We start from the raw sequence: 18,150 nt of genomic DNA on the forward strand, positions 1-18,150 counted from the left end.
AAGGCCGTGCCCTGCCCCAAGTAGTGTGTGTGTGTGTGTGTGTGTGTGTGTGTGTGGCAAGGCAGAGCCGAAAGCTTTGACAAGTTAAATGTGTTTTGTGCCTGCACAATGATGCAGCAAACGTAGTTGGAGCCACCTGCAGAGCCATCCGAGGCGAGGCCTGGAACAGGAACTTGTGTACGACATTTTGTCATATTTTTTGGTTAATTTCAAAAATGCAAATCATCGATGGAGCACGTCCTGTCGTCTTTTTGACAAATGTCCCCATTCCGGCTCTGCTCGCAAGTGGATGCGCCCGTTACAACTTTGTAAAATCACTCTCCTGGGTAGCTCCATTTTCGACTGGGAATTTGTTGCTGCTTTTGGTGCCATATTTGTGTTGCTGCTTTTCTTTGGGGAGCTGCTCGTTGCGGTTGATCGTTTGCCGAGGACGAGCTCCGCTCCCCATTTGTTTACAGCTTATTGGAATTGTTGATGTTAGTGGCACATGCTTCAGTTTGCTTTCACAGAAATGTTTTCGAGCGCAAACTTGAGTTTGTTTCATTTGCATTTCACATACCACATTTTTAAATTATTCTCTTTAAGTTTAACTCTTCTTGGAAATGGAATAAAGAGATGGCAAAGATCGTGGGAAAAGCTTTCGATCGGCAGTGAGAGAAAAAAGCTTTGCTAAGCCGCACTTAACTGCGTATTCGCTCTCTCCTGCTCGCTCTCTCTGGCTCGTAATTGCGTTGTGGTATTGAGTATTTTTCCATGCAAAACCCGAAATCACTCAAATCGAACGCAACTTGAGCGCCTTCCTTGCACTCAATGTGTGTTCACGTTAACGGGTTTTAATAAACAATAAAAGATTGGCTTAAATCCGCTTTCAAGCTTTAAGTGGTCCCAAAGCTTGGTGAGTGCAGTCCGACAGCGGACGAGGTAAAATGGAAAGATGAAAATGGAGGAGGAGTGCAAAAAGTGAATTTTATGCAAAAGGTTTTCGCATTCCATTAAATGCCATTTTAAAGTGTCTGAAAGAATTTTAATTGGAGTTTATAAATTAAACTATCTGTCTGTGCAGGTTTACGTTGACTAATAAAATGGCGCTTTTGAAAATTTGCATATTTGCGCTGGCTTTGGCTGTGGGTAAGTCTGAACAAAAAAGCACTTAATTGCATTTCCCAATTAATAATACGTCATTAACACACGATGCTTCCCATTCACCAATACATTTTTCCATAATTTATTCTGACTTTAATGCTCTGCACACACACACACACACACACACACACAATCACACCCACAATCGCCGTCTAATTGTTGAAACCAAAAGCAAATAAACAATCCAACAAATGGAACAATATGCAAATGTTGAATGGACCAAGCCAAACATTTGGAAAACTTTTCCGTGCCAGCATCTAAGCTGGACATTTTGTGGTTAAAATTATTTCTGTTTGTGCTCTTGTTTATGTTTATATCTGCACTCGAATCATGTCAATTTGTGTGTCTGATTTCGATGGCAGGAATACACGTGTAAAGAGACAAAAGCCCTGCCCCGTGTCCGACACTTGTTGTAGTTGTCAACTTGCATGGCATTTGGTTAGTTTTCATGGCCGCACCCAAAAATGCAACACGAATTTCGGGGGAATTTAATTGCGGGCAAATTGTATGCTCATTTATTGCGTGAAAGCTCATTAAAAGTTTGTTTGTCTCCCCCGTAATGCCCCCCAATATGCAGAGCATTAAAATTTCATATTGTTAACAAATTGAAATGCAAGCAACTGTTGCGTCTGCACGTGTGTGTGTGTGTGAACGTGTGTGTGTGTGGCCGAATTTTGTAATTACATTAAAATGGCCATGAAAAATATTGCAAATTGTGGCAGCTCATAATTGAATGTATTGCAATTCTCGGATTTGCGACACATTCATACGGGAAATGGCATAAATTAAATCTGCACTGGAAAGCCTCCTGACGTGCAGCGAAAACTCCGACGAAACAATGGAAAAGTTGTAATTTAATTGAAGCTCACGTATGCAAAGAGTTTATAATTTATTTAACTTTCGGGCTCGTGTTGAAATTGTATCCCAAAATATTTTAACATTCAATTGCACAATTTTGTGAGCTCAGCCCGATAGGTGTTCAATGAATGACTTGAAGAAAAAACCATCTTCAAACTGTTTATTTTTAATCTTTTTATTGTTCATTGAACTTAACACGCATGCGACATGCACAACGCCTCAACACCCACAACGTGTGTGTGTGTGTGTGACTTGAATTCAATTGCCGAAAGAAAACGGATCACAGAAAAAGTTCAGAGAGGGCCCAAAACCCAGACACAGGCACGGGCACAGGCACGGGCACGGGCACGGGCATAGGCACTCAATTAATCTAGTTTAACCGGACTGGAAACCAAGTCAAACGGGACGGGGCTGGGAGCGGGCTCTCGCTTTTCGACAGACTCCGCCTGACTCTATGACAAACTTGTTGACAAACTGTCAGAGCGGCTGTCAGTGCCGGGGCCGGGTCCAAGTCAGCAACTCAAACCGCATAGGCCACGCTCTGCGACACACTCATCTGCAGCCAAAAAAAAGAGTCAGTCCCATAAAAAAGGAGAACAGCTTCATAAGAGCGGCAAGCCGACAAGGAAATGCCCTTGGACAGGGTCACAGTTTTCATGCAATTTTTAGGCGAACAAAATTATAAATTAGCAGCAACTTATTTTGGTCTTGTTGCAGGAATTTCCCGAGCCATCACTTTGTGCGCATTTAATAGAGTATTAACCAGCTCAGCTATGAAAGCTTTTGGTACTTTTTCCTGTTTCTCTTTTTGTTGCCCGTCCCGTGTACGAAACATGTTTCAATGACAAGCAGCGACAGCTGCAGCGGCATGAGCAGCGAGCGACACCAACGCCGTCGCCGTCGCTGTCGACTTTGGCATTTTCTGTCGTTGTTGTTGTAGTTGTTGCTGTTGTTGTTGCTGTCGTGGCGAGGTTCGGTTCTTGTTTTAGTTGTTGCTGCTGCTGCTGCTGCCTGCCTGGCTTAAATGTTGCCTGGCTGGCACTTCACGCACTAATTGCTGTGTGGAATTGTTTCTTTATTAACGTTTAATCGAATGTCAGCCAGAGCAACGTCAGCATCAGGCAGCTTGGTGGTTTTGAAATTGAAATCGTCTCTTACTCGTTTCTCGAGCTCAGTTTGCTTTTTGTTATTTCTTTGCGCAAAGCCTGGTTGGAGTGGTTTACCTTGAGGAGCGCTCCCGGCTCCTTGCAGTTGTTGTCGGAAGTGCATGGCTGAGACAATGTCTTACCGCTGATTGAGCGTGTCTTGGGTTCAAGGCCCACAGCTGATGCGGCTCAAAAACAGCTGTCCATGGGAGACTTTCACTTTTAAGGTCGCTCGGCCGCTTAGCCTGTGTCGCAATATTGGCCAACGGAGAGCAAAAAGCCCACGGAGCAAAGCGCCAACTTATACATAAATGTATGCATAAATGTGTGTACACATTTCTGCATAAGCATTTTGAGTTGTCTCAAACTGGTTTCTTGCAAACAAAGTGGAAAAGTTGAGCTTTAAAACAAAGCTTATCTACACCGAGCCAAACATTTTCAAAGCTTAACCGGTCTCTCTCTCTCTCTCTCTCTCTCTCTCTTTGCAGGCATCCAAACAACGATCGCACAGCAAGCCAAGTACCGTGGACAATTCCGCATTGGTGCGGGTCATCCGCCATCGCAGCGACACTTTCCACCACGCGATCGCGACCCCGTGGGGGAGGCGGCTGTGGTGCCCAAGCGCAAGCAGGAGGCGGTCGAGTACGAGCCGAGCGAGGAGTGCCCGGAGGCGAATGGCTTCTATCCGGACAGCAAGCAGTGTGACAAATACTACGCCTGTCTGTAAGTGTCAACTTGTCAATTGCCAGTTGGAAGTTGATTGGTTTTGGGATGTAATGTTTGATTGACTGTTCGTTCCTTGCACTTCTTCCACGCAGCGATGGGGTGCCCACGGAGCGGCTCTGTGCCGATGGCATGGTCTTCAATGACTACACGCCCATCGAGGAGAAGTGCGACCTGCCCTACAACATTGATTGCAGCAAGCGGTCCAAGCTACGTGAGTATACAGCCCAGAGGCTTTGCTTCCTTATTTGTAAACCCAACGTGCAACCAAAAAATCCCACCCGCCATGTGCTATATTTAAACCCTCCTGCGGCCCCCCCGCTTCAGTCGTCGTTCTGGCCAAAATCAAACCATAAACACGCTGCGTGCCCGCACTTATTTGCTCGTTACTTCTGCCTGCGTTTTTTCCTCCTTCGGTTTGTTAACTTATTTATTATGCAAACGGCATGCGAGGCGGTTAACCTAAATTGTTGTCGTCAATAGGTCTTTGGTCGCGAGAGGCTCGAACCTCGAATCTCAAGTCTTCGGCACGGTGCTTTGTTTTTATTTTTCGCTTCTCCGTAGACTTGTTTTATTCGTGATTTTATTATTTCCCTGATGCGAGCGAATTTTTAAGCCCAAACCATCCCCAATTGGCTTCCCGTAGCTTAAAGCCAAAGCGGGAAAAGTCTTTGACATTTGGCCACGTGTAGGCTCGAGCATCCTTGAAACTTTTCCACGAAATACTTTATTAAAGTTTCACTCACCCGTGCCCATAATACGAGTAAAGTTACGAGTGGAAAGGGAATGCCTTAGCACACACTTCTTAGCATATTTAATAATACCTTAGTTTAGTTTTTAAATAAATTATTTGCCACCCATCAAAGCAATTAGAGCTGCCCCCACAGTCCCTTTGCTGACTCGAATGACTCTGCCAAGTGCTTCATATGTAAATATTCATTCACCTAAATGTACACCAGTTGTAATTAATTTATCCCTACACATAAGTGCGTAAAGAAAAGGCTTCCATTCGATGAGGGGAATGCTTTGTTTGGCTTGAAAGTTTATAACATTTCCCCTCATTTATCCACCCACAGAAACGCCCCAATCCTCTCAGCACTGCCCTCGCAAGAACGGATACTTTGGCCACGAGAAGCCCGGCATTTGTGACAAGTTTTACTTCTGCGTCGATGGCAAGTTCAACATGATTACCTGCCCGCAGGGGCTGGTCTTCAATCCCAAGACCGGCATCTGCACGTGGCCCGATGAAGTGGGCGTCACCGGCTGCAAGTCGGAGGATATCTTTGAGTTTACGTGTCCCAAGGTGAACGAGAGCGTTGCCGTAACCCATCCCCGCTATGCCGACCCCGATGACTGCCAGTTCTTCTATGTGTGCGTCAATGGAGACCTGCCACGGCGCAATGGCTGCAAGCTCGGCCAGGTCTTCGATGAGGATTCCAAGAACTGTGACTGGGCGCGCAAGGTGCCCGATTGGTAAGGGCCATACTTTTGGGTATTTTATTTCATATTTAATGTATTTATTTCTTATAGCGCTGACTGGTACAAGGATCGCCTAACGGATGCCGAGCTCGATGAGCTGGAGAACCCGAAACCCAAGTCCACAACCACCAAGAGGCCGCCACGCGTACGCGGCCCCTCCAGGCGCAAGCCCACGCCCAAGGTGGAGCAGGAGGAGGAGGTCTAAGCATCGACTGTTTAGTATTTAGTGTTCGAAACGGAACTGCAAATTAAAAGCTTGTAGGAGTTATAATTAATGATGTGGCGGCTGTCTGTTCTAGCCCTAATCCAACTGATTTACAGAGCCACTTGGCAGTCCTCAATGTGAGCAACAATCCGCAGATAGCGCTGCAGAATTAGCCCCTTCCCTGCGCTCAGCTAAATGTAATATGCAGGGGAATTTGTGTGAGAAGAGCTTGATGGGTAGCCAGAACGACAGGATTTTATGCGCACAATCCGGAGCACTCTCCATGCCAATCCCCCGCCCATCCACTGACATGACGAAATCAATGCTTGTCCCTGCCCTGCAACGACTCCTCGCTGAGAGTTTTGCCAGTGCCCTGCAGCGCATAAATTCAATTTGCCGATGAGCGTGCACAAAAGTATGCAACAAAATGGCAACAACTCGACACAGATACCCGCACACACACACACACATGCACAGCTGTGTGTGTGTGTGTGTGTGTGGAGCAGGGAACATGTGTATGACGTTTGGCAGACAAGAGCATTCGATAAAACGCATTGAAATTGCATTGTGAAAATTGTGAGCTGAGCAGTTGAAAGGCGAGATTTACAGTGGCCATTGCAATGGGAAAAGGGACATCCCAAGAAAGAGGGTTGGGCAGGGAGGGAAAGGGAAAGGGTTGAGAATTCTTATTGTTTAAGCACTAAAGTAAAGCAAAAGGGATGACACTTTACTTGGCAATGCTTGAAACATTTGCTTGAATGTATTTATTTATTTATTGATTCGATTGGGGTAACGATAAATGGATTCTGTGTCTGATATTGGTAATAAGACGGCTCGGGTCTAGGAACTAGATGCAGCCAAGGAGAACGGCTGCTGAAATGGAATTGAATGCCGGCCAGTTGGTAAGGAAGAAAGGTTCCTGCTTAAGCTCGTGCCTGCAATGCTTCATTGCCATTTGCCAGACAAATTGAATAGAGTCTGGATATACTCAGTCCTTCCCTTTGATTGCACGGCTCTCTCTTTTTTGCTATTGCTTATTTTTTGGCGTTAATGAGCCACAGCCACGACCCTTCCAGCGGCGACTTATGACGCAAGGCCACGTGACACAGACAGCCGCAGCCGCAGCCGCAGCCACACAGCAGTCTCCCCCGTCAACCCCACGAAGAAATGGACAGGCGAAAATGCCTCGGGAGCATCTGGCTCTAATTAATCAACCAACACACACACACGCTCCCATGTACACACAGGTATGTGCTTGGCTGTGTGTGTGCCACTCACTCAGAGCCCAAGCTCGCCCTGCTGTCAATAATTTGGCACGTCCTGTAGCCTCCGCTGCCCCACGACGCGTCGTTTGCCTCATGTCAACTCGACAATGGACCCCCAGCCGCCCATCCACTCGCAGCCACCACAACAAGCGCTGTCTGAGGGTCCACGTTGGTCCACGGGTCCAGGTCCAGGTCCAGGTCCATCTAAAAAGCATTTCGTCGAACTCAGCGCCTACTTAATCAAGTGTAACATGGACATGTCCAAAGTTCACCTGCCGCCTGACATATTGCGCCGCGACTCTGCAGCTCTCCTGCTGGAACCCTTGGCCATGTCCTTGTTGGCTGGGAGCCTGCTTGCTGGCCAGCATGCGTTCGTATCAAATGTCAAACTTGACATAAACAAGTGTTTACATAAAGACAACAACAATTTGCGTAATTGTCACTGGCAGGGAGCAACCAGCAGCAGCAGCAGCAGCGATGTTGTCAGGGGGACGAACCGTTGACTGTTCAAATAGCCAAGGGCCCCCAAGGCAGCGGGAATCACAATTCCTCACTCCTGATTGAGGATGCATTCCTCATTGTCTCTCCATTGCCATACGCAGCACTTGGGTGGGTTGCTCGCGTGTCTGATTATTTGATGGGGGAAAGCAAAGTCTGAAGGTCGAAAATGTAGTTCTTTGACTTGTGGATAAGCTCTGCCAATTCCTTACAGGGAACAAGCAACCAAGTCTGGGCTTCCTGGTTCCTGCCCACTTATTTAGCTGCTCCTCATTATTAGCCCAAAAAGAAAACGAGGCATTGTGCCTTATGCTCCGGGAAAAAGTTGATTGTTTGGCCCTTGGGCTGTTTGCTTTCTTGATGAAATAATTAAATGTCATTCATTGAGGTCGTTTGCCGCTTATTCTTGGCGCCTTTGCCTGGGTCCTGCCTGCTGCTCTCCGCCCCCAGTCTAGTGTAATTGTTGACCACTTTCGCATATCCTTTTTGCGCCTTGTGCCGGCTAATTTGTGCAGACAGCGCCTGAGGGTCGGCCACTGCTCGGGTGCGGGTGCTGGTGCGGCTGCGGGTGCGGGTCCTCCTTTTGATTTCAGTTATTGTACGCATGTTGAGCCCTCATCTTCCTTCCGCATCCGCAGCCTCAGCCTCAGCCTGCCAAGTTCATTAAACTTTTGGCCTGCCCGAGCATTTAGTTTGCTAATTAAGTGTTGCACACTCTTCTGGGCAGCCCCAAGTTTAATAAACTAAACGTCTTCGACGTCACACCTGACGCATCTTGTCCAGGAATCTGCATATTCATAAGTGCGCCGTCAGATACAGCCACAGCCGCAACAGACAGACAGACAGACAGGCAGGAAGGCAAGGGAAACGTCTGAATCAGTTTGACATCCAATTTGGTGCAAAAGTTTCGGGGTCTTGGGCAGTTTTCAATTTGATGAAAGCCGTGAGTTCGGTCTGCGTACATCCCTTTCATTGCAGAGGCAGGCCAAAGTTTTGGCAGACTTTATTGGCCCTGCCAAGTGGCAGCGGGTGGGAAGAGCCGCAGGAAAATCAATGCTCGCGCCTCAAAGAAGCCAATTGCAGGTGGCACCCAGATGGAAATTCCATGGGGGCCATGGGGACATTTCAAATGCCTTTCGCTACTCCCAGAAGTCTGCCTGCCATGTTGTGCCAACTTTAAAAGCTGTCAAAATGGACCTCCAAATGCCAACCCAAAACTGTCAAAAGTTATGAATTTGCCAAAACTTACACCCGAGCCCAGCCACGGGCACGAGCCGGCAATGCGTGTGCGTTATGGCAAAGGCATCCTCTGGATTACAATTAATGCGAAAAAGCAATTTGAACTGCCGACTGGTAACTAGCACAGCCACCGACAGCACACTGAGGCTAGTTGGCTGTGTGTGTTGGTTGGCTCGCCTTAGGCATCCCCATATAAATCATATGAATTTATTATGATGATGGCATAAATCATAGAGAGAGAGAGAGCGCCATGCAATATATAAAATTGCACCACTTTATGCTATGCTTTTTTGTTGGTGTCCGTTCGAAGCAGCTCGGGATGGGATGGGCATTGTTTTCGTTGTTTAAGCACCGCAAAATATGCAATTCAAGCGATACCAGTTGACAACTAGAACCCCGGCCAGCGCCATAACCCCGGAGTGTCAACGGGTTGGTCACTGCACACAGAGTGCACCGCTGCGGCGAAATTTTTAGACATCTCTGCCACACGTTCCCGTATTTGTGCTGTGCTCTCTTCTCTTTCTGCTGGGGGTCCAGTTCGTTGGTCCGTTGGTCGATGGATGCTGAGCTCAACATCCTAAACATTTTTGTGTTCCATAGAAATGAATTTCTTTGTTTTTGTGTGCTGGGTCTAAGCTTGGGGCGTGTGCACTGCGGCCGCTTCCGGAACGGAACGGAACAGACCCTGGCTCTGGTTCCTCTCTCTCTCTCTCTCTCTCTCTCTGGCCATTTGCAATTTGTTTTTAGTGGCCTGTGTGTGTGTGTTTGTGTTTTAAGTATTTGTTGGAGTTGTTGTTGTTGTTGTTGTAGTTGTAGTTTTTTTTGGCGGCTGTCACTTTTCATTGCCCGGCATGTTCATAATTTCCATGTTAATATTGCCCTTGAGTCACAACTCAGCAATGAAATTAACTCGACTGTGTGCGCGCCCTGTGGTCCCCGCCAAGCCAACAACAAACATGCCCATTGCAATTAGCATATGAGCAACAAACCATACGAGCCATGTACAGTTGCAGGGGAAGTTGGAGTTAGAGAGGGAGAGAGGGAGAGGCACTGCTGTGGTCAAATTGTGGGCGTGGCCATGCTTGTAATTTATGAAATTTTAGCTTAGGGACTTGTGCAGTCATTTAATGATGAAGGCGGTTAGCGGGCAAGCCGCATTTTTAATTTGATGTACATTTTGGGGATTAGCAATAGGAGCCACGATGATAAAGTATCTGTGAGGTCTGGCCTCTGGCCCGGGAGCGGTTCCGTTTTAAGCGGATTAAATGAAACGAGCTATCCTTCAAAAGGTAAAATGCTCAATAGAAATTTGATGCTTTTCAGTTTAACTAAAGATATTAGTTTTCAGTTAAATGTACATTCTTTGTAGGTTCTTAATATTGTGTGCAGTGTAAACTTGGTTAGTGCTTGCTGTTCTTGCACTGTTCATTTCGTTGTCTTCTTTGCACTTTACCGTTTGTTATTGTCCACTGCTTATACCATCGCGATGCAACGCCATGCACGCACCGTCTTGTACATTCTCTTGCTCATAGCTGCGTTTACGTTAGTGTAAAAGAGAGCGAGCGTAGGCAGAGCGCTGATGCTCAAGCACAGATCAAAAGGGAAACGGTTACTAGAGATCATCGTACGAACGCGCTGCTCTACTGCAAGCAGCTTGGGCAGAGAGAGAGAGAGATGCATAGAGAGAGAGCTGCAAGCTTTACAGCTACAAGCTGCATAAAATGAGAGGCTGAAAGAGATGGTTCTCAGTATTGCCGTTTCATAAAAGCTTGCTTGGGAATTCTGCTAATTGTACCGCATAGAAAATGAACCGTTTATAATTTTAATCCGAAATATTTTGTGTACCCCATATATTCTATATATTGTTTAAATTCAAACATATTATGCATGTTCTTTTCTCCTAAACCATACATAAAGTTCCCTACAAATGCAAACTTTTGTGCGCACCAAAAACAGAAAAAAGAGGCAGAAACAGCCACAACTTTAAACAACCTCATACACTAGTCGAAAACTGGGGAAACAATTTCCAAACAAAATATAAATTCTGTAGAATTCTTGTGGGAGCATTTAAAAAATGTATGCGGTCAGTGATTGCTGTTGCGTTCGCCGCCGCCCCGCCGCCCCGTCGCCCCGTGGCCACGCTGTCTCTGCCGTTGGCACTATTGCTTTTCGTTGCCACAATGCTGAGCCTCCGCTCTCTCCCTATCACTCTCTCTGTGTCCCTCTCTGTCCTTTTGCGCTTTTGCAGCTTAATTTAAAACAGCGCAGAAATCAATACACACCTACTCTGCTAGATGGGATACTCGGATATTGTGAAAAGTTTCCTTTTTGCTCCTTCGATTGAGATAAGCGAGCGGCGAATTGAGCAAATGCATTTCGTTAGTTATCTTATAATAAAATCGTATAGAAAATGGAAATATACAATTCCAATCGAACCCAATGTGGACGGGGGTTTGGCATTCCAAATTTTATTATTTTGTTTTTCCGAAAAACACGACCATAAGTCTTTAAGGTGTCGCAGTCCAAGCTGCCATGGGGCGCTCGTCAGGCGCTTTCGAGACAGCGCGGCAGCTTGAACTATGCAGCAGCAATCTGTGCTAACAACAAACTTGGTCGAGAGTGTAGTGTGTCTACGCTTGACTGTGCTGCATATTTAAAGGCGCTTAAGTGCTGGCAAAAAGTGCAACCTGAACCTGGAGTGGAAGTGGAAGCGGAAGGATATAAGTAGAGCGGAGTGGAGTGGGTGAGGACAGGGACAGGGACAGGAGCACACGGGCTGCGTCGTCGTCTGACACATCATTCATGCTGTTTTTGAGCCCTGATTGTTTTGAGTGTCTGGCACACACGAGCACACCCACACCCACACACCCACACACACATGCACAACAATAGTTGTAGGAATTGATTGCATTTGTGTCTGCTGCCAGGAGTCACTCCCCATTCAGACAATGTCGTTGGCATGGTAAGTGCAGACTCCTCCGGACGCCCTTGTTTATGCCTAAAAAGCTTCCAGAGCCCTTGCACTTGGCTGCTCTGTCACTCGAAAACTCCGGCACTCGTTCGTGTGTGTGGGAGCTTTTGGGAGCTGCAGCCGTTAGCCTTTACCAGTGACTGACCCTGCCTGCCTGCCTGCCTTGTTTCGCAAATAGTCAAACAATGGCAGTTTAGGGCCGTCGACGCCTCCGACAATCGTCAAGTGTGGCAGATAATCACTGCACTGGCACCAGCTCCCAGCACCCGGCACCTCGCACCTTTCTCCGCTTCAAATATTGACTGCTTTGCATATTGATTGGCCTTTGTCTCTGCACCAAGGCTGCCTGGCTGCCTGGCTGCCGTTCTTGACGCTATACGGCCGTGGCAGCCAACATGCCAACGACACCTACATCATCAACTTGTTGACACTTAAACATCGGCAGGCAGCAGCAGCAGCAGCATCCTGCTTGCAGTACGCCCTCCTTGCTCTCTCGCTTCCCCCTCCGTTTATGGCTATGAAAAACACTTTATGCTCTGCTCTGCTCTGTTCTGTTGCGTTGTGCGTTGACGTTGTTTGACATTGTAGAAATTGCTTTTAATTAAAATATTCCGCGCGGCAAATAGCGCGCTCTGCTGGGGATGCGGGTGGGGCAAACAATATGCGAGGCGGGCGGTCGGGCGGTCGGGCGGCGCCGGCTCCTAGCTCAAGCCCTAGAGTAACGCTTTTTTCTTCGCGGTGTCGCATCCACAGCTACTCGTACTTATACACACACACACATACGTTCATGTGTGGCTCCTGTGTGCTCGACTGACAGACATTGTGCTGCTGAAGAGTTTATTAGTTTAATTTGGGATACAGGGCTAATATGGCTTGAGTTTAATTTGAATTGAATTCAGGCATTTGGCCCTCGAGTGTTGCTTTGAGCGTTGCCGCTGAACTTTTTGCATCTGGCATCTCCCAGTGCAATTAGCTCTCGGGTCTTCCCCTCGGCTCATCCCAATGCAATTTATGCTGATTAGTTTGCATCTTGGAGCAGCGACTCGAGCTTAATGAATGAATTGTTTGGGGTTCGCTCCCTTCTTGGCATTTTTCAACAAAATCCGCTTAGCAACTTTATAATTAGCCAGCGTTGACGTTGTAGGCGTCACATTGTACACTCGTTGTCAATGGCCACAAATCCAGCCGTCAACTTGGACTGGGTTCTCCTATAGCCATGGCAATTGATTGCATAATCTTTAAGCTCGGCCAGCGACAGCAAACAGCAAACAGCAGACAGCAGACGAAAGGCGAAATGGAGAACTGAGAAAAAATCAATGGAAATAAATCACCGAGAAGCGTGCGGCAGACTCGTAGTCAATTTTTTTGCTTGCCTCAACCTAGACAAATGCCACGTCCGTCCGTTGACGCCACGCGAGACTCCCCCCACTAATCGGATCGTTAAATTGATTAATTTCTTTATTTGTACAACCGAAGGAAAATGTGGTTAACTTCGAAAGGGGTTTGTCTTGTGCCCGAAGCCATCAAATATAGGATTCCGAGAGTTCTTGAGGAGTTTTAAAGATCTACTTGCGTTTGTTATAATTTGACCATTTATGGAAAAATATAATTATGGCAGCATTAATTCAACACGATTCTTTTCTCTACTATACCAAGGTGAATTTAATTACTCTTTTTAGCGCTTGTCTCTCTGTGCGTGGTGAATAAGCTATTGCTCCACCTTCCACTAAACAGCGACAACTTGCTGGTATTTCCCATCTATACTTCCTTCTCCTTGTTATTGTTGTTGTTTTCGATAGCTTTAGCTCAGAACAGAATCTTTAACGTCAGCCCCTAAGCGCTTGTAGCGACCCGCGGCGCATATTTTGATTTCAGTTTCAACGCCGCCAATTTTGATGGATTAATGGAGCTGGGGCGACATTTGTTGTCATTGTCGGCATCTCGGCGTCAAACAAAAGCGTAACAGCGGCGCGGCGGCGGCTGCGCGGGTGGGGAGTGTGGGCTGGGGGCTTGCCAGCGATTAGCTTCGGGTCGTTTGTCTTAGCCAGCGGGGTGTGAGGGGGGAAGGGGGTATTATGAAGCTGTCCGCTGTGTGCGCGATGTGTGTGTGTGTGTGCGTGCACTTCATTCATAGAATGCGGAAAGGTGATTATACGCTTGGGGTTCGGCGGGGGCTCACTAGTTTTGATCGATAAGCCAACACTGGCCACCGATGGCAGCAGATATTTCCCCCCTTAATTGGCCACAGATGTTGCCACAGTTCCTGCTTGATTGGCCGAAAAGTTTTCCGTTTTCGATTTTTCAAGTTAAAGGCGAGTGCGAGAGGAAACTTTTAACCCAAGGACTCAGTCGGGCCCAGCACCTCCGCTTCCTTTCCGTTCGAATGGCTTGCTCAATGGCCGAGCGCAGCACCAACACACCCACAAAATGTTTATGTGCGAGTATTTGTGCGATTCTTCTGCAAATTGTCTGCAAAAGCCTGGCATGAAGTGCACCGACTAGCACTGGCACTGGCATTTGCATTTCTGTCTGCCCCAACAGCCCTTCGAGTTACCTTTAACGCCCACTAGCTGTGATTTCGTTTTGCATACTCGTACGTACAATCTTCCTCTTCCTCTTCCTCTCTCTCTCTCTCTATCTCTACCTCGCATCTCCACGCCATCGCGTGACTCATTCTCATCCATTTCGCCCTTCCGGCCAGCACACACCACACCACACCACACCACACCACTCCACCACACTGATGCCATGCTCATTTCGCCAGCGCCAACTAAAAATGCATTTCCTGTCAAGTGTAAAAAGGAAATGATGCGATGCTCTCCGGCTTTAACGTGCAATCAATCATTGCCGTCCCTCTCCCATGCACCTCCAGCCCTCATCGTTGGCGGTGCCAAAGTCAACGAAGTCGGGTTTATTAAGTCTGGCAAATAGTGTTAAGTATTTGTCAAATGTGAAATGTCAAAGAGCTCTGCTCAGCTGTGCTGGCTGGCAGGTTCCTGTTTCCTGGTTATCCACACACATTTCATTTTAATTGCAATGCTGATAGGCAATTGAGCCCTTGTTCCTCTTCCTGTTCTGGTCGCTGTACCTGTCCCTGTCCCTGTCCCCGCCACAGTCCTCTCAATGACACGGCATCAGTTAGCATTGATTTGCCATTTCCGCCAATTTCGGGCGAGAGAAATTGAACGAACTTAACTTATCGAGATGTTTGAGCATTGGCAAGATGTATTTTTCATGTATTCTTTTTTCGTACTTAAATATCCCTTTCTCTCTGTCTCGGTAAAAATTAAAGAAGTTTCGAAATAACATTGTGAATCCAGACAGAAAAGTCTTCTACATCTTCCCCACAGGGGAATCTCTTTCGGGTGCGAATACCTTGTCAGTATGCATGAACGCAACAACAAACAAGCGTGGGGAATAAGCTATTGGTTCTCTCCACAGCCCACAAAGTCGCCTTTATTCACCTTGATCTAGGCTAAGATAGAGTCAAGTACACAACCATAACTACATAATTCCTCGTTTTTAAAGTGTTTTCTCATATTTAATCAGAATCAGAATATATTTATTAAAGGCAAATCCTAAATCTCTGCTTGCAAAATTTTCAAGTTCCATCATTTGAGTGCCATATGTGCATATCATCTGAATAATTCTCGCTCTCTCTCTTTCCGTTATTGTCTGCCTACGCATCTTGATGGCCTGTGGTACGTGTTCGGGCACTGTAATCGGATGTTTATGGCACCACACCAACCTCTGAGACGAACCGTACACAAAGGCTTATGGCCCATGGACGTTTCACGCACTTTCAATTTGGTTTGAACAGCGATCGCCTTTTATTTCAAGTTCAGCGTAATGTTCCAAATGGGCCGCAGAGTTCCTTGAAATCGCTTAATTACAACGATTCGAACCGCCAAAATGAGTTGACAACTTTTTCCTGGTCTATGGGGGCATTTCCAAGAAAAACCTTTTCGGACCGCCTTCAGTACTTTTGGTATTAATTAAAGTCCCACAGCCAATGAACCGTTTCCGTTCTTTTCCATTTTTCCCTGATGGAGCTGGAGCAGCTGCTGCTCATTCGTGGTGGGGACTTTTAGCAGAAACTTTTGTAATTTTGGATTCCTTTCAAGGTCTTAAAACTCCCATTCATAGAAAATTGTTCACCCACTTGATGATTTGCTGGCCCTTTAATGTAATATTTGACCTCAGAGTGCCCCATTCAGGTGTGTTCCGAGAAATAAAAGGAGTGCCATAATTAGTAACCCGCTTTGGCGTTTGTTCGAAGCACTTGAAGCACAGTTGTTGAGAGATATTTCATGTACATACCATACCGTACATAACTGTGCCAATTGTCTGCTTGGTGGTGGGTACAACCATGGACACCCACCATAAAGTAAACACGAAATGGGAACAAAAATAAATTTTCTGAAACGAAAAACTGAAAATCATGCCGCAAATGAAGCAAACGCTACTGACATACAAACGGGCATCCAAAGTGAAGCAAAAGTGACAACTCCCCTGTATATCTTTGCAGCAGGTGGAGAGGGGGGCAACCTGACGACGATTTTTGCGCTCCATTGGCGCGCATGTCTCCAAGAAAAACAAAATGAGTGTCAAGTGCTGAACCCACAGCGTGGTGTAATGGCCAAAAATGCCTGCGGGGGGGCTGCCGTGAAAAGGTGCTGAGTTGACAATGGGAAAGTTAATTGAATGGTACTCAAATCGCAATTAATTACGCTCACACCCCGCAGTAGGCCTACAAGGAAGCGGCGGCAATGAGCTGAACTTGAAATCAAAGTTCGAAACGAAATGAAAACGAAACCGAGTCCGAAATCGATACCAAAGCGAAGACAAAAACCAGTTTCGCGAACAATTGTCAAATATTGTCAACTACTTTTGTGCCCATTACTGGTTTGGCCACAGAGCCACTTCTTATGGCTAATTCTGTTGGGGGCTGTGTCGCCCCATATAAAGTGACAAGCGACGGGAGTGAACCGCATCATTAAGGCAACGTCGTTCGCAACGCCAAGAGTCGGGTCGGGGAATTCAAGCCTCATTCTCACAACAAACACGGATACAAACCGCCAGTAAATCTTTCAAAATGCAACCAAAAGTAAGTCCAAGGATACAAAGACGCATTTCAGCAGCTCATGGCAATCCCCCTCCCAATCACAGGTTCTGACTGTTGTCTCCCTTCTGGCGATCGCCGGCTGCTGCAGCGGAGGATTCGCTGGCTACCATCCGGCCACATATGCCACTTATCAGGCTCCAGCAGCCGTTTATCAGCAAGCGTACGCCGCTCCAGTCTACCAGCATGTGGCGCCAGTGCTGGCCAAGACCGTGGTGCCCGCGGCGCCCGTGTACACAAAGTCCTATGCCCTGCCAGCTGTTGCCAGTGTCAAGCACGTGGAGGTGGAGTCGGCGCCACGTTACGACTTCTCCTATGGAGTGCACGATTCCGTGACCGGAGACATCAAGAGCCAAGTGGAGACCCGCGACGGTGGCAATGTGGCTGGCTCCTATAGCGTGCTCGATGCCGATGGCTACAAGCGTACGGTAACCTACACCGCTGACGATATCAACGGATTCAATGCCGTGGTCCAGCGAGAGCCTTTCGTACTCGCCCGTTCCGCCCCTGTCGTCTCCCTGCCCGCACCCATATACTACCCCCAGCAGACGCAAATCCACCACCAGCAGCAGCATCATCTCTTCGCCTCCCCACCTCAGCAGGTGGTCAGCCAGCAGCAAGGTGAAGTTGTAGAGGCACCGGCACAGCCCGAGCTCGAGCCCACTCCTGTGGACTATACCGAAGGACAAGAACAGCAGCAGCAGCAGCAGCAGCAGCAGCCCGACTACCCCCAAGATCAGCAGTTCCCCCCCTACTCCCCTGCCACGCCAGCTGCCCCTCCCGCTGCCGTGGACAACAACGATGACTCCGATGTGGTGGAGGCGCGCTCTGCTGCCCCCAGCGAGAACGCAACCTCCACAGTCGCCCCAGCGCCTGTTAACGAGGAGAGCAGTGGAGACGACAAAAAGTCGGCCTAGATTGTGACACACCTGAAATTTGTTGAAACAATAAATGCGAAATAAATTGGAAACGATAAAGAATTGTATTACAACGTTCTCGCTGCATACGGCCACAATGTTGGGGGAGTCAAATAATTATTCGGAAATTTAATTAATTGTATTTTAACTTTTAACTCAATTACAAGAGTTAATATAATTTTCGTCTCATTATTCAACAATCAATTGCGCATGAGCCAGAACCGTTAAGCGTTAATATTTAAACTGGCAGCGAAATTTGCAGATTCAGCTCAGCTGAATTACTTGTGTGTATTTACAGGGAGAACAATTTTGACCAACAAATTTGTGGATCTATGATCAACGAGGGCCCCTTGCTTTGATATTCGAATCTGGCGGGCAATCTCTAGTTGCCGATATCACTCGTCGACGGACTAGTGACGAGTAGAGTAGCTCGGTCGGTGATCAGATGCGACAAACTAGTTCACAAGTGACCCTTTTCGGTAAATTGAACGATGCCCAACACCGCACCATTACACAAAATATTAAAATGATATTCATTCGCATTCGACTAACACATAAGCATAAAAATTTGCCAGTCGAGGAAAA

The 18,150-nt window shown here is 47.1% G+C and overlaps 2 protein-coding genes across 2 annotated transcripts; both read left to right on the top strand.

Moving 5' to 3' along the window:
- The first annotated feature begins 1,024 nt into the window (after positions 1-1,024).
- Positions 1,025-5,623, top strand: LOC117901830 (protein obstructor-E). The gene is made up of 5 exons (XM_034812761.1): positions 1,025-1,128; positions 3,635-3,869; positions 3,965-4,083; positions 4,946-5,342; positions 5,400-5,623. The coding sequence occupies exons 1-5, from the start codon at positions 1,083-1,085 to the stop codon at positions 5,551-5,553; spliced, it is 951 nt and encodes a 316-aa protein (XP_034668652.1). The 5' UTR covers positions 1,025-1,082; the 3' UTR covers positions 5,554-5,623.
- A 10,814-nt stretch (positions 5,624-16,437) lies between these two features.
- Positions 16,438-17,615, top strand: LOC117900544. The gene is made up of 2 exons (XM_034810944.1): positions 16,438-16,633; positions 16,696-17,615. The coding sequence occupies exons 1-2, from the start codon at positions 16,622-16,624 to the stop codon at positions 17,563-17,565; spliced, it is 882 nt and encodes a 293-aa protein (XP_034666835.1). The 5' UTR covers positions 16,438-16,621; the 3' UTR covers positions 17,566-17,615.
- The last annotated feature ends 535 nt before the right edge of the window (positions 17,616-18,150 follow it).

This window comes from Drosophila subobscura, chromosome U (assembly GCF_008121235.1).
Source record: "Drosophila subobscura isolate 14011-0131.10 chromosome U, UCBerk_Dsub_1.0, whole genome shotgun sequence".
NCBI lineage: Eukaryota > Metazoa > Arthropoda > Insecta > Diptera > Drosophilidae > Drosophila > Drosophila subobscura.